General features: G+C 33.3%; 1 protein-coding gene across 1 annotated transcript in view; it reads left to right on the forward strand.

Annotated features, from left to right (window-relative positions):
- Positions 1 to 4,213: 4,213 nt before the first annotated feature.
- Positions 4,214 to 19,807, forward strand: part of conu (Rho GTPase-activating protein conundrum) — an 82,522-nt gene continuing 66,928 nt past the window's right edge. The window contains exons 1-2 of the mRNA XM_085192165.1: positions 4,214 to 4,261; positions 16,340 to 16,429. Of these exons, the coding sequence (XP_085048291.1) occupies positions 4,229 to 4,261; positions 16,340 to 16,429 (123 nt within the window). The 5' untranslated portion in view covers positions 4,214 to 4,228. The remainder of the gene's footprint in view (positions 4,262 to 16,339; positions 16,430 to 19,807) is intronic.

The following is a 19,807-nucleotide window of genomic DNA, read 5'->3' on the forward strand; positions in this document are numbered from 1 at the left end:
TAGTTGTTAAAAAAGGAAGTATGGAGTTGGTTGCCGGTTCTATCTACGACCCGCTGTCTGAGCCGGAGATGGTTTCCAATAGACCGGACGACATTTTCATTGTCATTTCGATCCTGCTCGTACTTCTAACATCATATTTCGTTTAGAAATATTTTGGTGAAACAGGTGACCTGTCGAAAATTACGCTCTAGAGACGGTGGTGTCATCCTAAGAAAAATGTTTTTCTAGGTTCTACATTAAGAAACTAGCTAGACCACCGGAAACAGGCTACAAAAGGTAACAATTTTGTTATGTAACTTAGAGGTGAGGCTACGCAAGGGCTTCATGAATAATAATGAATACTTATATAAACAGGTTATTAAATTATTATCAAAAGAAGTGAGCACGTCTAGCTTTATTATTTAGACGGTTATGCGAGCTTCCTTTCCTACTCATGCTTATCAGCGAGTTGCGGATCATCTTTTAAAATTTGTTTGTATGCAAATTATAAGTAAATCTAATAATTGAAGTTAGATTATTTTGGCTCAGCTTCCGGCAGAGCGAGTATTAATTGAATTAAAAAATTAAGCAATTAACAATTTGCTTATAAATAAAACAATGTTACTCATGTTTTTTGTGGTTTTACAGATCAATTTATCTGAATGTATCAGAATCAGTTTATACAATCATTCTGATTTAGATCACATAGCGTCGTGCGTGGTCACCAGGAGTTATAAACACGTCTCTCACAGATGCTGTGCATCGTCACATCCCAAATAATAGTACAAGTTTTACATAACAATAAAACTTGTATTATTGTGGAGAGACGATGCACAGCATCATTTTAAGGCTCCTGGTGAGAATCTGCTATGAGGTAAGAAGCGTAGTGTCGCCTATTATACGTTCCGGCGCCCTACCACCTGAGACCACGTGACTTCCGGCGATCGCTGATTTGTCGAAGACAGCAACCGGAAGTGAAAATCATTGGATAATCAAAGGGAAGTATACAGCGCCCTCTCTCACAGATGCTGTGCATCGTCTCTCCACAATAATACAAGTTTTATTGTTATGTAAAACTTGTACTATTACTTGTTTCGGATTTTGAATGATTGAATTAAGATTATAAGTACACCATCGTAAACATTTTGTTATGAAATAAAATAGTATAATGAATTAAAATAGGTAAATTTAGTAACTTAATGTCCCTCATTTTTCATATTGCATTGCATGAGTGGTGGAACTGAACGCCGTGATTGGCCTTTCAGAGCGGAGAAATGAAAATAACATAAATATAATCAGGTCCTCTTTCTGTGCGGGCGGATCGAAGCCACAACCGTCGAGTAAGAGACTGCCACTGCGCCACGACGACCTCATGTAAAAATAACATAACCTAATAAACCATGTACCAGTTTAATAAGTTAATCGATAACTGTATCGAATAATGTTCGTACCGTAGTTAGCTGCACTTGGACTTGGCTAGAACCAGAGCGGGCCGTTACAGGTTGAAGCGCATTTACATATCCCGACAGGCCGGGCAGCTGGCACGCAGTCAGCAGTGGGCCAGATCACGTAATTGCCGAGGAACAGGTTCGGCTGGTTGTAATTGTTGGTGTACCCTTGACTTAGTGTATGAATTTCATGTTTTAAATACAGGCTTTGCGTCAATAATCTTATCTAAGGCTTTTCTTGTTTTTTATGTATTTTCCATATTTAATCTAAGATAGGAACGGGGCCGTCGTCGTGAAGTACTCGTAGAACAGCATCTGATTGTTAAAACATTGGTTGTGGGCTAAATTTCCACTTAGGAGAAAATACTTTCATTTTCTCCTTCAACACGTCATATTTAGAAAATTCTGTATCTATCTTAGGTAATTCACTCTCTCCTAGGCTAGGCGTTAAGATACTTCGTTCTCCACAAAAACATTGCCACGCACGCTACACATTATGACTGAAAATATTACAAAAAAATCAAAATAATCAGTATTGTTTTTCGAGATTACTATTGTTCTCTACCAAATAAAAAGAAATCTGAATTCTAAATTTGTATTGTTTTATCATTAATATATAAGTATCATTAAATTGACGCGAGACGTGCGGGAGCGCGTGCGCGTGCGTCGACACAGATGGTTTAATGGCAGGAAGCGTTTTCACTCCGGAGCTTGTCTAGCATTGATAAGATCTTTACTATAATATACTTACGCGTATATAAAACTCTTCCGTTACTGACTGATTGACAGACAACGCACAAACCAAACTACTGGAGTTAGAAAGTTGAAATTCAGCATGTAGGTAGGATAAGGAGTGTAGAATTTCTTGAATTTCCTACGTAACGGAAGGAATAGAACGAAATATTATGTCTTAGAGTCCATGCAGATAAAGAATTTTACCTATATAAGATACTAGCGGCCCGATCGCGGTTTCACCCGCGTGAACTATGTTATTATTAATTTCTGTCTCCATGGCTACGTCCTAGTGACGTCTATGCAAAATTTGAGACTCGTAGCATTTGTAGTAACGAAGTTTCATACAAACTTTCGACCCCAAAAACAACCCCTTAGAAGTCGAATATTGCAAAGTCCCGTCTTAGCGAGCACCTACGTCCTATAAGTAACTTCTATGCAAAATTTGGGATTCCTAGCACATGTAGTTTCTGAGATTTCGTGATGAGTGAGTGACCTTTCGATTTTATATATACAGGGTGTCCCAGGAGTCAACGATAAAACGAAACCAGGTGATAGACCAAGTCGTGACAGTTATGAGAAAAATATAAAAAAAAAATCTTTGTCATGTATTTTTCATATTATATTGATTTTAAAAAATATCGGAAAAACCGACACTCTATGACGGTTTTTCAAGTCCCAGGACTACAAATATTACTCTTTCTTCAATTTTTTTTCTGTAATGTAATCATGGATAACCCTTCTGTGAATTACAGTTTAAGATTTAAACATACCTGCATCAGTTTTAAATAAAATGTGGTGTTTTTGCCAAACATTAAATTCAAAATATTTACTACACCCAACTTTAACCGACTGTACTATAAAAAAAATGTACTACACTGTTTTTGCAAGTAACTTTAAAAGTTGGCGCATTTAATCTGGATTCCGAAATGGTACGACACTTGCTGGACTACTTCTTTGTTGAAGAGAGAAAAATCGAAATACACGATAATCGGGATGATGTTCAGCTTTTTGGTATCTTTTCCGATACATTCTAGCTGCAGCATTTGCGTTACATAACCATTCTCCATGAATGAAATGCATATTGGCAATGTGTCAAAGACCGAGTATATGGCCTGCGAGACCCCGGACTCGAGCACTGTCCTTATAAGTCCTGGGCCAGCCCCTCGGATAAGCGTTGCCTGGGCTAAGGGGCGGGAGGTCACTGGTGTGGTCTGTGATCGCAGGATACCGTCCAAACTCTTATCCGTCTTATAGAGATCGTGATCGATGCCTCCAGACTCGTGCATGACGGATTCAAGGTACCTGAACTTTTCCTACTTAGTATCTTATATAGGTAAAATTGTCTCACCATTATTTCCTAAGTGACTGACAGACAAAGCACAGCTGAAATTAGGGCGTGAATTTAACAAGTAGGTTCTTTGAAGAGGACTGGACTGAACCTAGAGTCCCGGAACTCCGATATTCATAATTTTTTTAATGATTTTTTTTTCTTTTTGTGATAGTCTAATGAAGTCTTATACAAAGAACTATAGAACAAGATAATCCTATTTTTTTTGGTTTTTTAAACATGGGTCTAGAGCAATATAATTTCCAGAGTGGGGTTGACTTCCAAGGGTTTGGTGGGTAGGTATGGTTTAAAGAGAGTGTAGTACGAAATTTTACTTATATTTTATGTATATATTATATACAGTTATATGTTTATAATGTTTTTGTGTTAAGATTTATTTTATAAATTTTTAGACTTAATTTATTGACAATAAAAACTGAGGTAGGCCCATGACAAGAACGATGTTTGAAACGATAAAATTACAATATTACATACATTGCTTCATTTGTGTGATGCGATAACACAACTAATAAAAACAAGTACAAATTGAGCAATATTTGCATATATTTCATGTACAATATCCGTATCCGTACACAAATAGAAGATATTTTATCTTATTGGCGTAAAAATATGCGCAAGAGCGTTGTCTCAGTCTATACGAGATAGTGCTATCTTTTATCAGTAGGTATCACGTGTCGGGCCACTTCTTAATGTCGATCAGTATTTGTTTAACTAAGTAATGATGCTGCAGTGTGACGTGCAATCTATGAGGGTAAGCCTTTTATTATATTTGAATATAGATATATATATATATATATATATATATATATATATATATATCTTTTTGTGTATATATTTCTTTCTGTATCTCGCAATTAGCAGGGTAGGGAGAGGGAACCTAGAGTTAAGAGTAAGACACTCCGCTCCCCTAATTGAATATATATACAACTCTATTATCTTATCTATTTGTCTATGGTAAAAATTTAAATCCCTAATATTAGAATTTATAACATTTCTAAAGTGTTATGCAACATTTAGAAAAGAATACTTTTTCAGAAAACGTATATAAATTTGAATAGGTATAGCATCATTTGAACCTGCACTCTGACCACTAAGCCCTACGTTCCTATCTAGTTACGTCGAAATTCTTAGAAGTGCGCTTACTAATATACAATTCCCATTAGCATATTTGTAGGGAGATTTTTACAAGTTTCCTCTACACGAAGGTGATTGTTTGACTTGACAACTTTTTTAAAACCTTAAGTAACTTGGAAATATTATTTACGCTTTATCCGCTACTCTTTATAAATGATGACATTAGCGAAGTAAATATATATATAATTATTCAAGTATTACACACAACTAAATTAAAGGCATTAAAATAAATTATTAATATATTAAAAGGAATTAACGGTGCCATTATTGATATTCTTAAAATCAGGTAGCGTTTATATTTTTGAAGTTTATATTTTTCAGGCACTTTATATTTTTGAAGCTATTACTTTTGATGATAAAAAATGACAGACTCTATATATATATGATAAATTGTGTTTTTGTTTTCGGAAATAAATCTTCATATCTTCGATTTTGTTGGCTATATTTAATAAGTTTCAATGTCACTACGAAATTTGTTTTCGGAAAAGAAATTCATAAGATATTTTTAATTTCATAGTACCTACAAAGGTACTTAAAATACTTCTTGAACTATAGTACTATTTAAGTAGGTCTAGTAAAGTGTTGACATTACATAAATCGCATACATTTTAATTAAGAGGTGAGTTAAGTGGTCGACAAATATTTGCAAACCAATAGTTATTTTCCAATTCTGTATTATACTTCGTCCGATAAGATGGTATTTTAAAATAAAAATGAAAATGTCCAGGATCTTTGCCCTGTAGATAGGCTAAATCTGTAAGTAGCTTGAATGAACATACTTAAAGGAGTCATCTCATACCTTCTTTAAGTTATAGAACAAATAGCTCAAAACGACGGATTTTATCACTTACTTGTTTCACAAGTACCTACAGAATGCTACTGCATACATGATTCTGTTTTCCATTATCGCCACACAATCTAATATATAGGGAATCCAGATCGTTGAAACATGTAATATTATGTTATCTTATTTTTTTTTCCATATTTATTATTCCTTACACTAGAGACATGTCCGCACATTTTGTTAAGTAATACGTATGTCAAACTTTGTCATCAGCCAGGTACATATGTTACACTACGCCAAAAACTCCATAAGTTTTAAATCGTATATAATTCAACTACAAGAAAATAAAAATTAGTATTTCTATACGTATATATATAGATAATACCTAGATAACTATAGAGATAACAATGATTCTGTGTATATGGGTATACTATGATCTAAGCAAACACTTGCAAGGTCAATTTAATACGCACTCAATGTCGTCTAATGATTTACATAAACTTGAGGTATACCTACATACCTACGACATGGAGGTACAGTATAGGCGATGAGTCGTGGCCGCCGTAACGTTAGCTGTAGATGGATGCGCAAATTTGATGTTAGGATTTTTCTTATTATTTTCTTAATATTGATTATTTGTTTCCCGATTGAACAAAGCGTAAAATTTTAGAAGATCTAACTGCAGGGTCCACAACTCGTCGACTGTACAGTATACAACCGTCTACGATAGAGTAACTGCGTAGACAAAATATTGTACTACAGTCACGTATTGTTTTACGATTTCGATAATAATTCCGGTTTTAATGACACTACTCTGTGAAGAATAGATGTTTAAATACTTTTAATGGATAAATCGCGTATTTTTTTGCAAAATAAGTGTAGTCGTGACATTAGGTAGAGCATATTGTAAGGTGTCCGAATAGACATTGTTTGTTCTAACGATTTAACTAACAATAACAATAATGCAAAAAATAATTTAACTACATGCGTATAATATAAAAATAAAAAAATATATATTTTGTAATAAAAAAATATTCCACAACTATTTCTATGGATTTAGAATATTCGGTGGAAAGTGGTTAACGGAAGTATCTTAATGGGAACGGAGTGTCTCTACACTGGGCTACCAGGTTCCCTCTACCTACCCTGCAATGTGCGGGATACAGCGTGAAGCTACTTTAAAATTTTAAATAAGTTTCAAATGGAAGTTTAATCCTGCATTTATGATAGTCACATACGTTCCTTATGAAAAATATTAATGTCTAAAGTGTCACATCATCAATACCTGAGGCTGAGGTAGCATTTAGCAAGCGGGCCCATACTTAGACCCACTTCACTCGTAATTCCCAGCACGTATGAAAGGAGCCTTATTCAGAAACATCTCGAAAAGGCGTCGAAACAATCTCACTTAAATACAATTTATTGTAAACAAAACGTCTAAGTGGACGTGTGTTATCATGCAAATATCGTGCATACGTCGTGAGGCCGGCTCCTGAATAAAGATGTATTGCAAATCGTACGGAAATCGTGCTTGGAAACCTTTTGTTCTAGATATTAGAATATGTTGTAAACGTTGGGAAAATCTTTACTTGAGATAATGTTATTGTGGAGAACTGAGTGATATATCACTAGGTTCTCAATTTGTTTTCCGCAAGATGTTTACACAACCCAAACCTAAGACCAGACTCGTATAGGTTTAATTAACCAAACTTACTTTATATTATTACTTCGCTACAGATTATGCCTATTTTTATATTAGTCTATATGATTATTATTATATTAGTCTTGGCCGTTGTGACGCAGTGAAGTTGAAGAAAGTAGACTAATAAAAATATTATAGGCAAGAATAGTAAGCCTCTTCTTTTTAAAATAATCATATAGAGTTGTTACAAACATCATAATCATGCCTTCAGAAAAATATATAAGAAAGTCCTTGTAGGCAAGTCTCAATGGACTAGAATCTATAATTTACACGTGTTAAATTATAAATTATCATTGTATCGAATACGTTTTTTTAATTTATTATTTATTAACTTATGAATTATAATTTAATTACTGTTTATTTACTCTATTTATTATATGTATATGAATCTATTGAATAAAAGATTACATATAATTTACACGTGACAAATGTTTTCGCATTCTATGTATGTATGGCATACCTACATTGCCAGGCACAGGAATGCCGTACCCACAGCACTCGCACAGGCGTGTCATGTAGGCGATTATGATCATAATGAGATTCGTCTTAATCACCTTTTTAGTTCTTATCCATATTCATTTACTTATAACGTCATACAAATAATAACAGAATACTTTGTTGATTTATTACAATGTTATAAACTTATTATATTAATAAAATAATATAAAAGAAATTTAGTTGACATCAGGCGCTTGCACGTTTCTTTATAGCTCAGCAGTCAGCACTATATATCTTGTCTTGGATATGCCTCCTGGTCCTCGATCGGAAGTAGCTGTAGCGCTAAATTTTAATGAAATCAGGTGGCCTCCACGTAACCATTGCAGCCTACCCACCTGCGTCAGGTAGATTATCAGCGATGTCGCATACCAAAGCTTCCTGGCCTAGCTAGTTACGCCTCACTTCACATCTTTATTACAATAATTCAGTTGATATTATGATATGAACGTTAAAATTGATAGTAGTATAATAAAGCTTAAGAGTTTTGAGCGTGTTTGAATAATATTTACTGTAATAAACGGTTGGGCTATAACATAAATAATATAAGAAGCTTACAATCTCACGCTAAGCTACCAACCTAAACGCTAATTAGAATCGCAGTAGAAAATCGTGCTCACATGAAGTTACGAGCCACGACGTGTTCACGCCATTGACCGCAATTCCCCGATAAATGTCTTATAATTTGACATTGTGCGGATATCCGAAATACTGTAGTACAGTAGGGTCGGGCGGAATCAAGAAGGTCGAATTAAATAGCGCCGGTCATTGTCAGTCTGTTGTTTTATCTAAAAAAAATATGACGTAAAGTATGAAAAATTGAAATTCACGATTTTAATGTTATGCACGATTTTTTTATGTAACAATAAATCGCAACAATGTATTTTAGATTTAAATTATATATTTTATGGTGTATGTGTACAATTACCATTTAAGCTTTACGGTGTAACAGGGTAGGCAGACAGAACCCGTTCTCTACGAGACTCTCTCTCTCTCTCTCTCAAATTTCGAGACATTGTATGGCGAAATTCAACTCCTCGCTTTGTTACCAGAGCAAGGAAATAAAAATAATTTATTATCCCAGTGGAAATTGAATCAGGCTTGAGTTTCGCCACTCATCATACAATGTTTCGAAAATAGGATGGGGAAATTACTGCTTTACTGCATCGTCGAGATAGGTATAAAACTAAAACAAATGAAAATGAAATTCCTATATCTGAGTAAATATTTCTTACATATCGACGTAATACAATACATGCCATATACTACTTATACGTTGTCGCATATATATTTATTGTTTATCAGACATCAGTGTATTAAAATAAACATAGTACTTAATATTGATGTCTCACCACGCGTAGGCGACTTTCAATGCAAATATAGCATTGTTCTGAGACGTTAGTAATTTTCATATAGTTATATACATAAAAGTTATACAATATATCTATTGATTTTTTGTCTTTATGTTTGTTTAAGTTCGGCCAATTATATATCGAAAGCTGTTTTAGCATATTTCTCACACACAATTCTACGGTAAAGTGTACGTTTAGAGCTACGATGGACTTTGGATAATTATAAAATAAGTATATACAATTATATATACAAATATATCGAAAATATCTATAGGTACATATGTATAATATATACAATATATACTCTTCCGTCAGTTTGTAACAGACAACACATAGCCGCAAATACGCGGCGTAGACCCCTGAAATTTGTCATGTAGGTCGGTCTTGGTGATTGTAGAGGAAAACTAAGAGAGAAATTCCCAAAATATCTTCGGGGAGGGGAAAAAACGGGACTTCTAGTAAATATATAAGAAGATATGGGGTAATAGCGACAAATAATTTTTATAAGAAGTTTTAAGTTAAATAGCCAGTTACGGATCAAGCAAACAAAAATAAAAAACAGTGTGCCTGGAAACACCAACCAAATAATTATTGGGTCGATACTTATAAAAAACTATAGTACCTATCCAAAGCTTCTGCTGTTAAGCTCAAGATTCAAATTAGAGATTTCTTTCAAATGACATTACTATTGAAGCAATTATAAGTTGTATTCCTACACAAGAAAACACTAAAATTATTTAATATAATATTGTAGTCAAAAAAATAGTTTCATTGTACGAAGTAATATTAGCAGTAGCGAAGTGCGCTTCCTTACGAAACTTCCTAATACGCGCCAAGAATTTCGACAGTCAGTTTGGTAACGGTATGACATTTGAAAACCTGAGTGAGTGCGACCGGTGCATTTAAAATATTCTATGAAGACCACAGTCTGTGATGTAATTATGGTTGTTACTTATAAAGAGAGGTCTAGCTTTTGCTCGCGGCTTTGTCTGCGTCAATAAAATCAGCTTCATGCTGTATCCCGCACACAGCACGGCAGGCAGAGGGAACCTAGTGTTAAAATTTACCCTTGACTAAGAACTGTAACCATTTAAGTGCACCATTTAAGTGTACCATGTAAGTTTATATTTTTATATTAAAAGTTAAATGCATCTTCGAGACAATAATTTCCACAAAAGTAACAAATTTGACACAGACGAGTGTCGTGGCAAAAGCAAAAATGTGTGAATGTAGACGTGACCGGTTGTGGGTTCAAGTCCCACTCGAGGAAATGAAATATTTATTTAAATTTATATTTTCATTTCTTCGTTCTGGTGTCGAGGCAAACCGCGGCGGCGCTAACTGTAAAACGGATTGTTTTAACACTAAGTTCCCTCTGGTTACCCTGATACGTGAAGCAATTAATTATTAATTTCAATTTAATCTAAACATTAATCTTGACGGCTTGGTTATAGTAATGGTACTAATACAAACGTGGCAAGGTTCACTGCCCATAAACCATATACTTGTATTATGATACTAGCACTAATATAGCGGATAATCTTTAAAAATGAGAATAATCTACGTCTATTGTTGACATATTCATCTATTGTTCTTTATTACAATTCTTTTCGAGCTCTTTATCGGTAGCCTTCGAATGGAGCACGGCAATTTCAATAACAAATTTGCGGAACTAACTGTCCATTATGTGCGGCGATTGAATCCTCTGTTGTGCGTTCCGGACCACGCTACTGATAATAGAAAATCTTACCATAATGTAAATAATGGTACTGAAAACTTATAGAAATCGTTATAGATTTTGCTATACATGATTAATAATCATTAATATAAACTATTTATTATATATAGATATATTTAGTGTTTATTATTTACTTTATTTGTTTTATAAATCTTATTCTTTAACCCTTAATCAAACAAACTTTATTTTTCGAGTAATTTGAAATCTGGTCACGGCTTTTAGGTAAGTGGGTGCCGTAGATTTCGAAAAACAACTCCTTTTTTTTATAAAAAGGGGGGAAATGGGGGTTTTGCAGTGGGAAATTATTTCCCAGTATCCGGTATTTCAAAGCAAAATATAATTAAGTGGGAAATTATTTCCCATTATCCGGAATAGCTCTCAACTTTTGATATATTTTTACTACAAGTTCTATACATGTAAGTTGCTCCTACTTTACTTGTTTCTTTTTTGTCTTATATAATAAAATTGAAAAAAATACTGTAATATGAGTGAATAAAGTTATAAAATGAAACAACAACGTTAGGAATGATATATAGTTTTAATATAAACTGAAACTTAATTACTAAGAAAAATAATATTATTGAGGTGGAACAGTGTGAAAGGTTTTGAAGCAATTTTTAGCACACAAAGCTACTCCACAGGCGGAACATTGTATTTTTGTTCTCTGTTCTTTCTGTTTGGTACTGCAAAAGCGACACCTTTTGTAAGTATTAGTCTCTTCTGGCAAGTGTATGCCCACATTCAATAAACGAATTTCGTCTGGCACGCCAAACCTACCCCCTTTCTTATCTTTTTTAAAAAGTACACCTGTTTGTGCTTTACCTTTCCGTGTTGTGTGATTATCTATTAGGGCACGTGCTAAGCGTAACCTAAATTCTCGGTGTCCGTGAAGGGTCGCAACATGTGTATAGTTGTAGGTAATATATGCATTTATTATGGATGCATCGAACAAAAAAAAGAAAAGTCTCATCCAGTATTTTCGTGATTTACGGCTTATTGGATACGATGATCTAAAATGATCGAATAGATCAACTCCACCCATGCTAAGTGTATACGAAGCAATTGCTTTCGGGCAAAGAATGTCTGCTCTAGAACCATCCTTTTGGGTCCTCTTTACAAGCATTGTATCTAGTGGCTGATGGGCTGTCGTAAGTATAGCGACTTCTTTCGTATCAAGCCATTTAATGGCTGTGATTGGCTCTGCAGTAACAGCTGCAAACTGATGTTTTTCCAATCGCAATGGTTTTGGTTGCTTTTTCTTTATTATATCAGGTAGATCTTTTCTATTGCATCTGACTGTCCCTACTGCATAAATCTTTTTATCATAAAGATCTTCCATAAGATTACAACTTGTAAAAAAGTTATCAAATGCGACTAAAGTATTTTTTGGTACACTACTGCAGAGTTTCATGACAACATTGTATCCTAATCCTTCATTTTCCGTGCTGTCGCCTTTTCCAGTATAAACTTCAAATTGGTAGAAGTACCCGGTTTTTGCATCGCACCTTGCCCAGACTTTAAATCCTCTCTTGATGGGCTTTTTCGGCATATATTGCTTTAACGAACTTCGACCTTTAAACTTCACCATACATTCATCAATTGATTGTACTTCAGAATTAAATGCTTCTCTCTGATAAACCTTGTTCAGTTCTGTGAGGAGGGGTCTCAGTTTATATAATTTGTCGTATTCAGAAGAGCCTCTTGGTGGTTCCATTTCATTATCATTTAAGTGGAGATTTTCCGTAATTTTTTTAAATCTTGTGATTGGGAAAACCTGGGCAATTTCCTTGTTGTAATAAAAAGGATCTGAAGACCAGTACAGTTCCATGTCCGGCAGAGGATTTAAGCCCATGAGGATTAAAACTCCTAGATACGCCTTAATATCTTGTTGAGTTACTGGTTGCCAATTGTTGCTATTTTTCTGATATGCGTATCTATTTGTTTGTTCCACAATTATAACAATCAGTTCATCAGGAAAAAGCCGTTCAAAAATACTTAGTGGTGAAGTTTTGTGCGTGTCATTCGCCTTGGGTTTAAAACGTTTTTCAAAAACGGGAATATCATGGGTTTCGGATTTTGTCTCCCATACTCTTGGCTTAGAACGATCTCTGCGTATTTCGTTGTTAGTTTCAGTCTGTTCATCATCTGCCAAAAACTCTTCCATGGGAACGTCAATGACATTTATTAAGTCTTGCTGAACTTCAAATGCGTGAATGTCTTGAAGTTGTATATTACATTCGTCATTTTCTGTATCTAAGTAAGTTAGCAAAGGACTGTCTGTTGTTGGTGAGTTTGTGATATGAGATGTTTCTCCTAAGGCTGTCAGTAAGGCATCCGTTGAAATCTGTTGGGCTTGTATAGTAGGCGTTTCTTGTTTATCTTCATTCGATTCGAAGCCGAAGATATATTCAAGACGTTGTTCAATTAGGTTATCGTCAAGCTGATTGAGGTAAGTATCGGATGGAGAATGAATGCTATTGACATAGCATGAGTCATCTTCAGAATCTGAGGCTGATAAATCAGACAAGTTGTCTAAATTTTGCACCACCTCTTCCAATTTTTTCTTTGTTAGAACTTTTTGTAACTTTTTAGCGTCCATATTTAAATATCTAAAACAAATAAAAGGAAGTCTAAACTAACTTGGTAGTCTGAGCAGTACAAATAGTTCTAAAATATAATAGTTATAAAAATCAAGTGAGAAATCACTCAATCGCAGTCATAACTCTCGAGAAAGCTCCATATATGAGTTACTCGCTGACAATGTTGTGTAAGTTAGATAAAATTATAAGTAACTATACCTGTTTAGGTACTTATATAGTGCAACAGACAAATTATTTATTGTATATATAGAAATTGGTATTTTTCAAATGCAGGAACAAACAATGGGAAATAATTTCCCACATAATTAAACCTAAGAAAATACAACAAATATCAATGCTGCGAGCCCAAAAACCGTAAGAAACATTCAGAAAACAAATCTAGTTTACAATATTATTGTGTTTATGCACTTACCAGATTTTTTTTCTTCAAAAACTTTTAAATCTTCCGTTTGAACCGGTTTTTTCACAAAATATTTCAAACTGTGTTTTTGACATTGACATACAATGACAGTTCGCGCCTTAAGACAAAATGTTGCAAATTAATAAAATTAAAAAATTCTGTACGATTATTTTTCCCTAAGGTTGGTACTGATTAGAGTTGCCAAAAACGAAATAAAACAAAAAAATTACAGTAGTGGCATGTGGGAAATAATTTCCCAATATTTGATTAAGGGTTAAATAGTATAAATATTGGTAAGTTGATAACTATTAAAGTACAAAACGGAATTTCGAACAAAATAATTCAAAACGAAAATTTTATTGTAAAAAAAATCTATGTATACGAATTTCATAGAGCAGTCTACACAAGACTTGGTAAAAACATTTAAGCTAACGTTTGTAACGTACAATCTTCCATATAAAGATATAAATTTATAATATTAATAGGATTAAAACAGATAATCAACACGCACAACTATAAAAATAAATTATGTAGTTCAAATTGTCGAACGCGTTGAAATCGCGTAATGAGAAATATTATTAGGCCCAGAACTTACTGACTGGGAAAAATATATATATAAGAATTACTAAAGAGAATCTGGTGTTAAGGCACTCTTTTCCTTTTATACCGATGTGCCATTTTGTATGTAATTAAAAAAATATTCTTCTCTCTTTCCTCTATTGACAAATCAATCATAATATTTTTTTGGAATCAAGCTATATCCTTAATATCCTGAACAAAACAGATTAAGAAAATCAACACCGTCTTATTTCTTTGTTAAATTTTATATAATTTTGAACGTATTTATTATTACGTTAAATACGTCAAAATACGTTATGCAATCTACTTAAGGAGTTATATTATTATTAGTTATATTATTAGTTCTATTATTAGTTATTAGAGAAGGTCATTTTGTGACAATTTACGATCTGAATTATTTAGCAAGTGATTGTTGAAAAATTTTTGTTTTTAATTATGACAATTATCATATTATATTTCCTTATAGCTATATCGCATTGAACAAATAAAACGAATTAAAAATAGCAACACTAAATTAAAGCAAAATATACATGTTAGTTAAAAAGAAATTAGTGCCATATAAAAAAAAATATGAAGACAGGACCCAAGAGACGGGACAGACCTACTTTTACATTTTTTGTCTACGTCACTAAATAAGTTTGAAATTAAAAAAAGATATACATTATCTATAAATAGTATAAATTTTCATTGAGTCTGTCCCCGGCCGTATAGCAATTATCTATCGCCCGAAGCGCTCAGTGCGCGCTTTCACAACGCTTTCTAGAGTTTAGTGTTCGGAGGTACCGTGTGCGCGACATGCCAATTATATTGGCACCTATGACCGAAGGTTGTAGAACTAGGAAAGATTTTTTAAATTACTATTTTAAATAATATTTTTGTTTATCGTACCCGCGTTTGTAGCGGTTGCAGGTACTAGTCCCAATCGGGGGAATAAAATTTCATTCATACAGACCTTTATCTATTACAATGATAATATACCGTTATTTATAAATATCACCGTAATAAATAATCGAATACTAGTCTACCTAAGCCATTATTATGCGGCAATGATATATCTAAAAAATTATCCGGGGTAGGATTCGTACTCAGGACTTCCTCCTGCCTTTCTTCTAATAGGAATAAGGAATATAATCTACATATTAATATAATAAAATGTAGAGTAAGTAACTACGACATTGTTTACAACATTTGTATGACTTATCTTCACATATTATAAAGGATTATTTTTATTGTTATAAAATAAGTTTATTGTAATAGATTAGAGTTATTATTGTCTCTTATTAATCTTGTTTATAGTTACAAAAGATTTGCCTTTTAAATCTTATTCAACATGCATAACATTTATTACGGCTTAACAATTTGAAGCCTAAAACATTTTAGATTGAGGCTAGGACGGTTGTCTTATCCCAGTCCAGGGAATGAAATATGTAATATTTCAATTTCGCGCGGCGCTAAAGTTCCGCCACTCAACACGCAAAGCCTTAGTGTGTCTTAATGGGGGACGGAGTATCTTAACACTAGTTTTCCAGGCTCTCTTTGCCTACCTTGCTATGTGCGTGAAGCTAAAAAATATGTATATATATGTAAATGAAAAAATATATACCTATATTTAAGTAGGGTTAATGAGCGAGGCCCATGTTCGGCAGTGGACAGAGATAAGTTGAAAAAATTGTAAGGCTTATGATATGCTCATGTAATCTCCTGTGTATATTATAATAATAAAGTAAACAAGGATTATGAAATTAATATAATGTGAAATACCCAAGAATCACGTGCTTTTATAATGTGTCTTTATAATTACGAGTATGATTCTTAAGCCCAAACATATCTATTTATTGTTATTATTAATGTTTAAATCTTCAAATCGTTGATTTTTAATAAATATATATACAGCCTAAAAGCTACCTCATTAAATCGACTACTAAAAAAATGTCAATTCCACCAATTGACATAGTAGCGCCGCGAGATATCATTATTTAAATCTTTTGTATAATGATTAGACCAATGCGTACAAAATTATTTATCTTCATTTTCATTTGTTCCAGGGTAAATATAGTATGTCGTCGAGACAAGTGAACGCGAGTCTCCGTCGAAGTGACAGCCTCACGTCGTGGAGGAATTTGAAGACGGACTTTGTGAGTATGCTCTAGCAACCAATGTGTTGTAGGTATATTTTTTTGGCTCGAACATTTACAGCACAATATTTAAATAATTAAGTAAAATATTTCATAATTATATTTGTAATTAGTAATTTTTATTTATGAGTATTAATCCATCAATCAATGTAAGAGACCGTCGTGGCGCAGTGGTACATCGTCCGATTGAAACGAAATAGTTGTGAGTTGGATTCCCACTCGGAGGAATGGATTATTTTCAATTCCTCGCTGTTATAACAATATAAAGCGCACCGAAAATTGGGTGACAATGGGAAACGGAGTGTTCTAACAATAGGTTCCCTCTGCCTACTCTGCTATATGTAGATAAAGCGTGAAGCTAATCTATATATATTAGGGTATATATTGCTTCGTTTTGTTTATAAAATTTGCACATAGTATACACATTAGATATATATAATTTTATATTTTTCAGATTATTTTGCTTGTTGCAATATCTATTATATAACTCCCATATGAATCAGAATAGACAGAAAGTAGTTAGTAACAAGTCACTACATTTTTAACCACTACTAAATTCATTCACCGCTAAAGGCTTTACATATTGGCAATTCACGTAAGCGGTACTGGTCATTTATACGAGTATCATTGCGGTTGTTCTTGCCTTGACTTCTTGCGCAAAGTTCAAACTTGCAAACGATCTCAATTGGACACAGCAGTCGCATAAAGCATCCTACAGTCGGGTTTTGCGGTATTTTTATTATATTCCTATATGAATAGGATTCTTGGTAGGTGCCACAAGTTTATGATTGTAAACGCTTATGCTGATATTATGACGCTATATCCCGCACACAGCAGGTAGAAGAAGAAGAAGAAGGTAGTGTTAAGACGCACCGTTTTTCAACGCACTTTACCTCGACACGAGGGAAGAAGAAATGAAAATCTTAAATATTTCATTTCTTCGAGTTTGAATCGTACCCTGAAACGCGAAAGGGTCGCGTTTATAGTCACACTTTGTTCCCCTGCGCCACGACTGGCTGACTTTATATTAATTAATATTTCTTACAAAAACGGGGACGTGGTTCGTTTGAACTAAGCCCTTAGGTCGACAAGCAAAATGTTTTAACAGTAATAAAACAAAAGGTAAAAAGCGATGTATTACCAATATTGCGACTGTTGCGTTTTATATTGAACTTTAAAGCTATTTCATCAAATGTCTTGGAGCGAAATAGTGATGCCAATTGTAAAACGTTATACGATTTTGTAATGTTTTTTTTTTTATTTATAAGTATCTATTATTAGACTTATAAATTTTAAATACTTGTTTAAAATTAAACTTACTGCAAATGTCGTGTCTTGATTTGGGAACAATTGAATTTCATAAATGATTATAACGTGGCAACAATAATAAAGTTCAATTAAAATAATTTGAAAACAATTAGGTCGAACCCAACCATTGCGTGGACAGCAAGGCACTGCAAGTGCACCACTACACTAGAAAATATAGGGTATTTATAATAGTCAAAGCTGAAAATAACTTTTACTTTCGTCTTCATTTAATTGGTTACTATTGAAACTGAAAGTAGCTCTAATTAATACAAATAAAATAAATGAGACTAAATAATAACTGAATTACGAGATAAAACACATAATTCGCAATGGCGGGCGGGATATTCAGAAAGCGTTGCATTTTTTACCGTTCAAAGAATTTAGTCTAGCTGAATTTTTTAATCCTTATCTATATAGAAATAAAATGGAAGTGTCACAAGTATGTACATATTAATTAAAATATATATTTGTTATTAATATAATAGAAAGTTAACTTTGGGGGTAGGAACATATTATTCTTCTATTTTACACTGAATAAAACTCTTTGATAAGGTCTACACAATAAGAGAATTCATTTGATTCTATAATTAATCAATGTTTATATTTTATAAATATCTTTACAATAACAAAAATATCACTGTTCATAATTACTGTGAAGATTCAAATATATAAACGGTACGGTACGGTCTATTGACACTTGAGTTGACCATTTTTACAGATTGAATTACTGTTTTTTTTTAAACAAAGCACATGTCATGCACTGTACTGCTTATGAAATGTGTAACGTCAGGTCAGGTCATAATTTAAAAAACTCAATCAATAAAAAAAACAGGAAATACTTAAAAATACGTAATATCGTTATAATAAGCTTGTATCATTAGATCATACATCACATAATTGTAGGATATAAATTGATAAGAGATAGCTCTCGAGTGTCGACTGTCCGCGGCGCAATTAGACTAATTGATGTGTCCACTTTCTGATGGAAAGTTGAAATGTGTGTAGTCGTACTGATGGACGGCCTCATGTCGGCTATTCATTTATTTATTTTTTATTATATCTGTGACAATTTAATAGCCGGGACGAAATATTATTTATTATTTCATTAGTCGATCCAATTTCATGTTATATGTAGCTTAGAAGAAATAATGACAGAGTACTACTACGGCTGAAGAGGAATAATGTAGCTTGAACATTTTTTCCTACGATCGAGTTGAATACATTTTAAATTAAAATTCCACACGCGACGTATCTGGCAGGATTGTAAGTACAGATAAGAATGGAATGACTTATCACTGGGTTCACTTTGCATACCCCGTAAAATGCGGAAGATACGTGAAGCGAATGAAAAAGATATTCAGATGCAAGAATATCTGTAATCGCGATGGTTGTGGGTTCAATCTCCATTCGAGGGAATGATTTTATTTAAATTAATTTCTGCTCTGGTAGAGAAATAATAGTTTCCCGCAGCACACGACGTCTTGTCCGAAATGTCTGCCCGAATTGGGAAAATAGTTGCGAATGGAGTATCTTTCTAGTTAAACCGTTTTTGAGAATAGAGTGACACAGACAAACAGACAAAACAATTAAAATCTTTCTTTTGGGTTTTTAACAGTGTTGAAAGCGCCCAATTATAAATTTTCCCATATATCTGCCATGTACAGACCAGCGCAGCGGTCAGTTACGTTTTTATTACATTATGTATTGTTTTGTTATAACTAATGAGGCTATTTAAGTCGGCGAGTTCTTTAAATTTAAATCGTTTTTATTTAATAAATCATATAAATTAGACAATTTTATTAACATTTTGTAGAAAAAAATAATTAATAATATCACGCATCGTTTCTTATCTTGAGACTTATGAAATTCTTGAATGTAAAAAAAGTTAAAATATTTTTTTTGTGAATTTAAAATAAAAACCGCTGAAAACAAGTCTGAATTTAAAGAAAGTAATTTTAATTATAAATGTTTGCGCAACGCAAGACCTAATTTAATATCAGAAAGCCAAAAATTTTAATGAACTGCTGTTACTAGAAAATGTGAATGGAAACTTATATAATTGGTTATTTT

This window comes from Heliconius melpomene, chromosome 10, assembly GCF_056956725.1.
Source record: "Heliconius melpomene rosina isolate 202511_hmr_F chromosome 10, ASM5695672v1, whole genome shotgun sequence".
Classification (NCBI taxonomy): Eukaryota; Metazoa; Arthropoda; class Insecta; order Lepidoptera; family Nymphalidae; genus Heliconius; species Heliconius melpomene.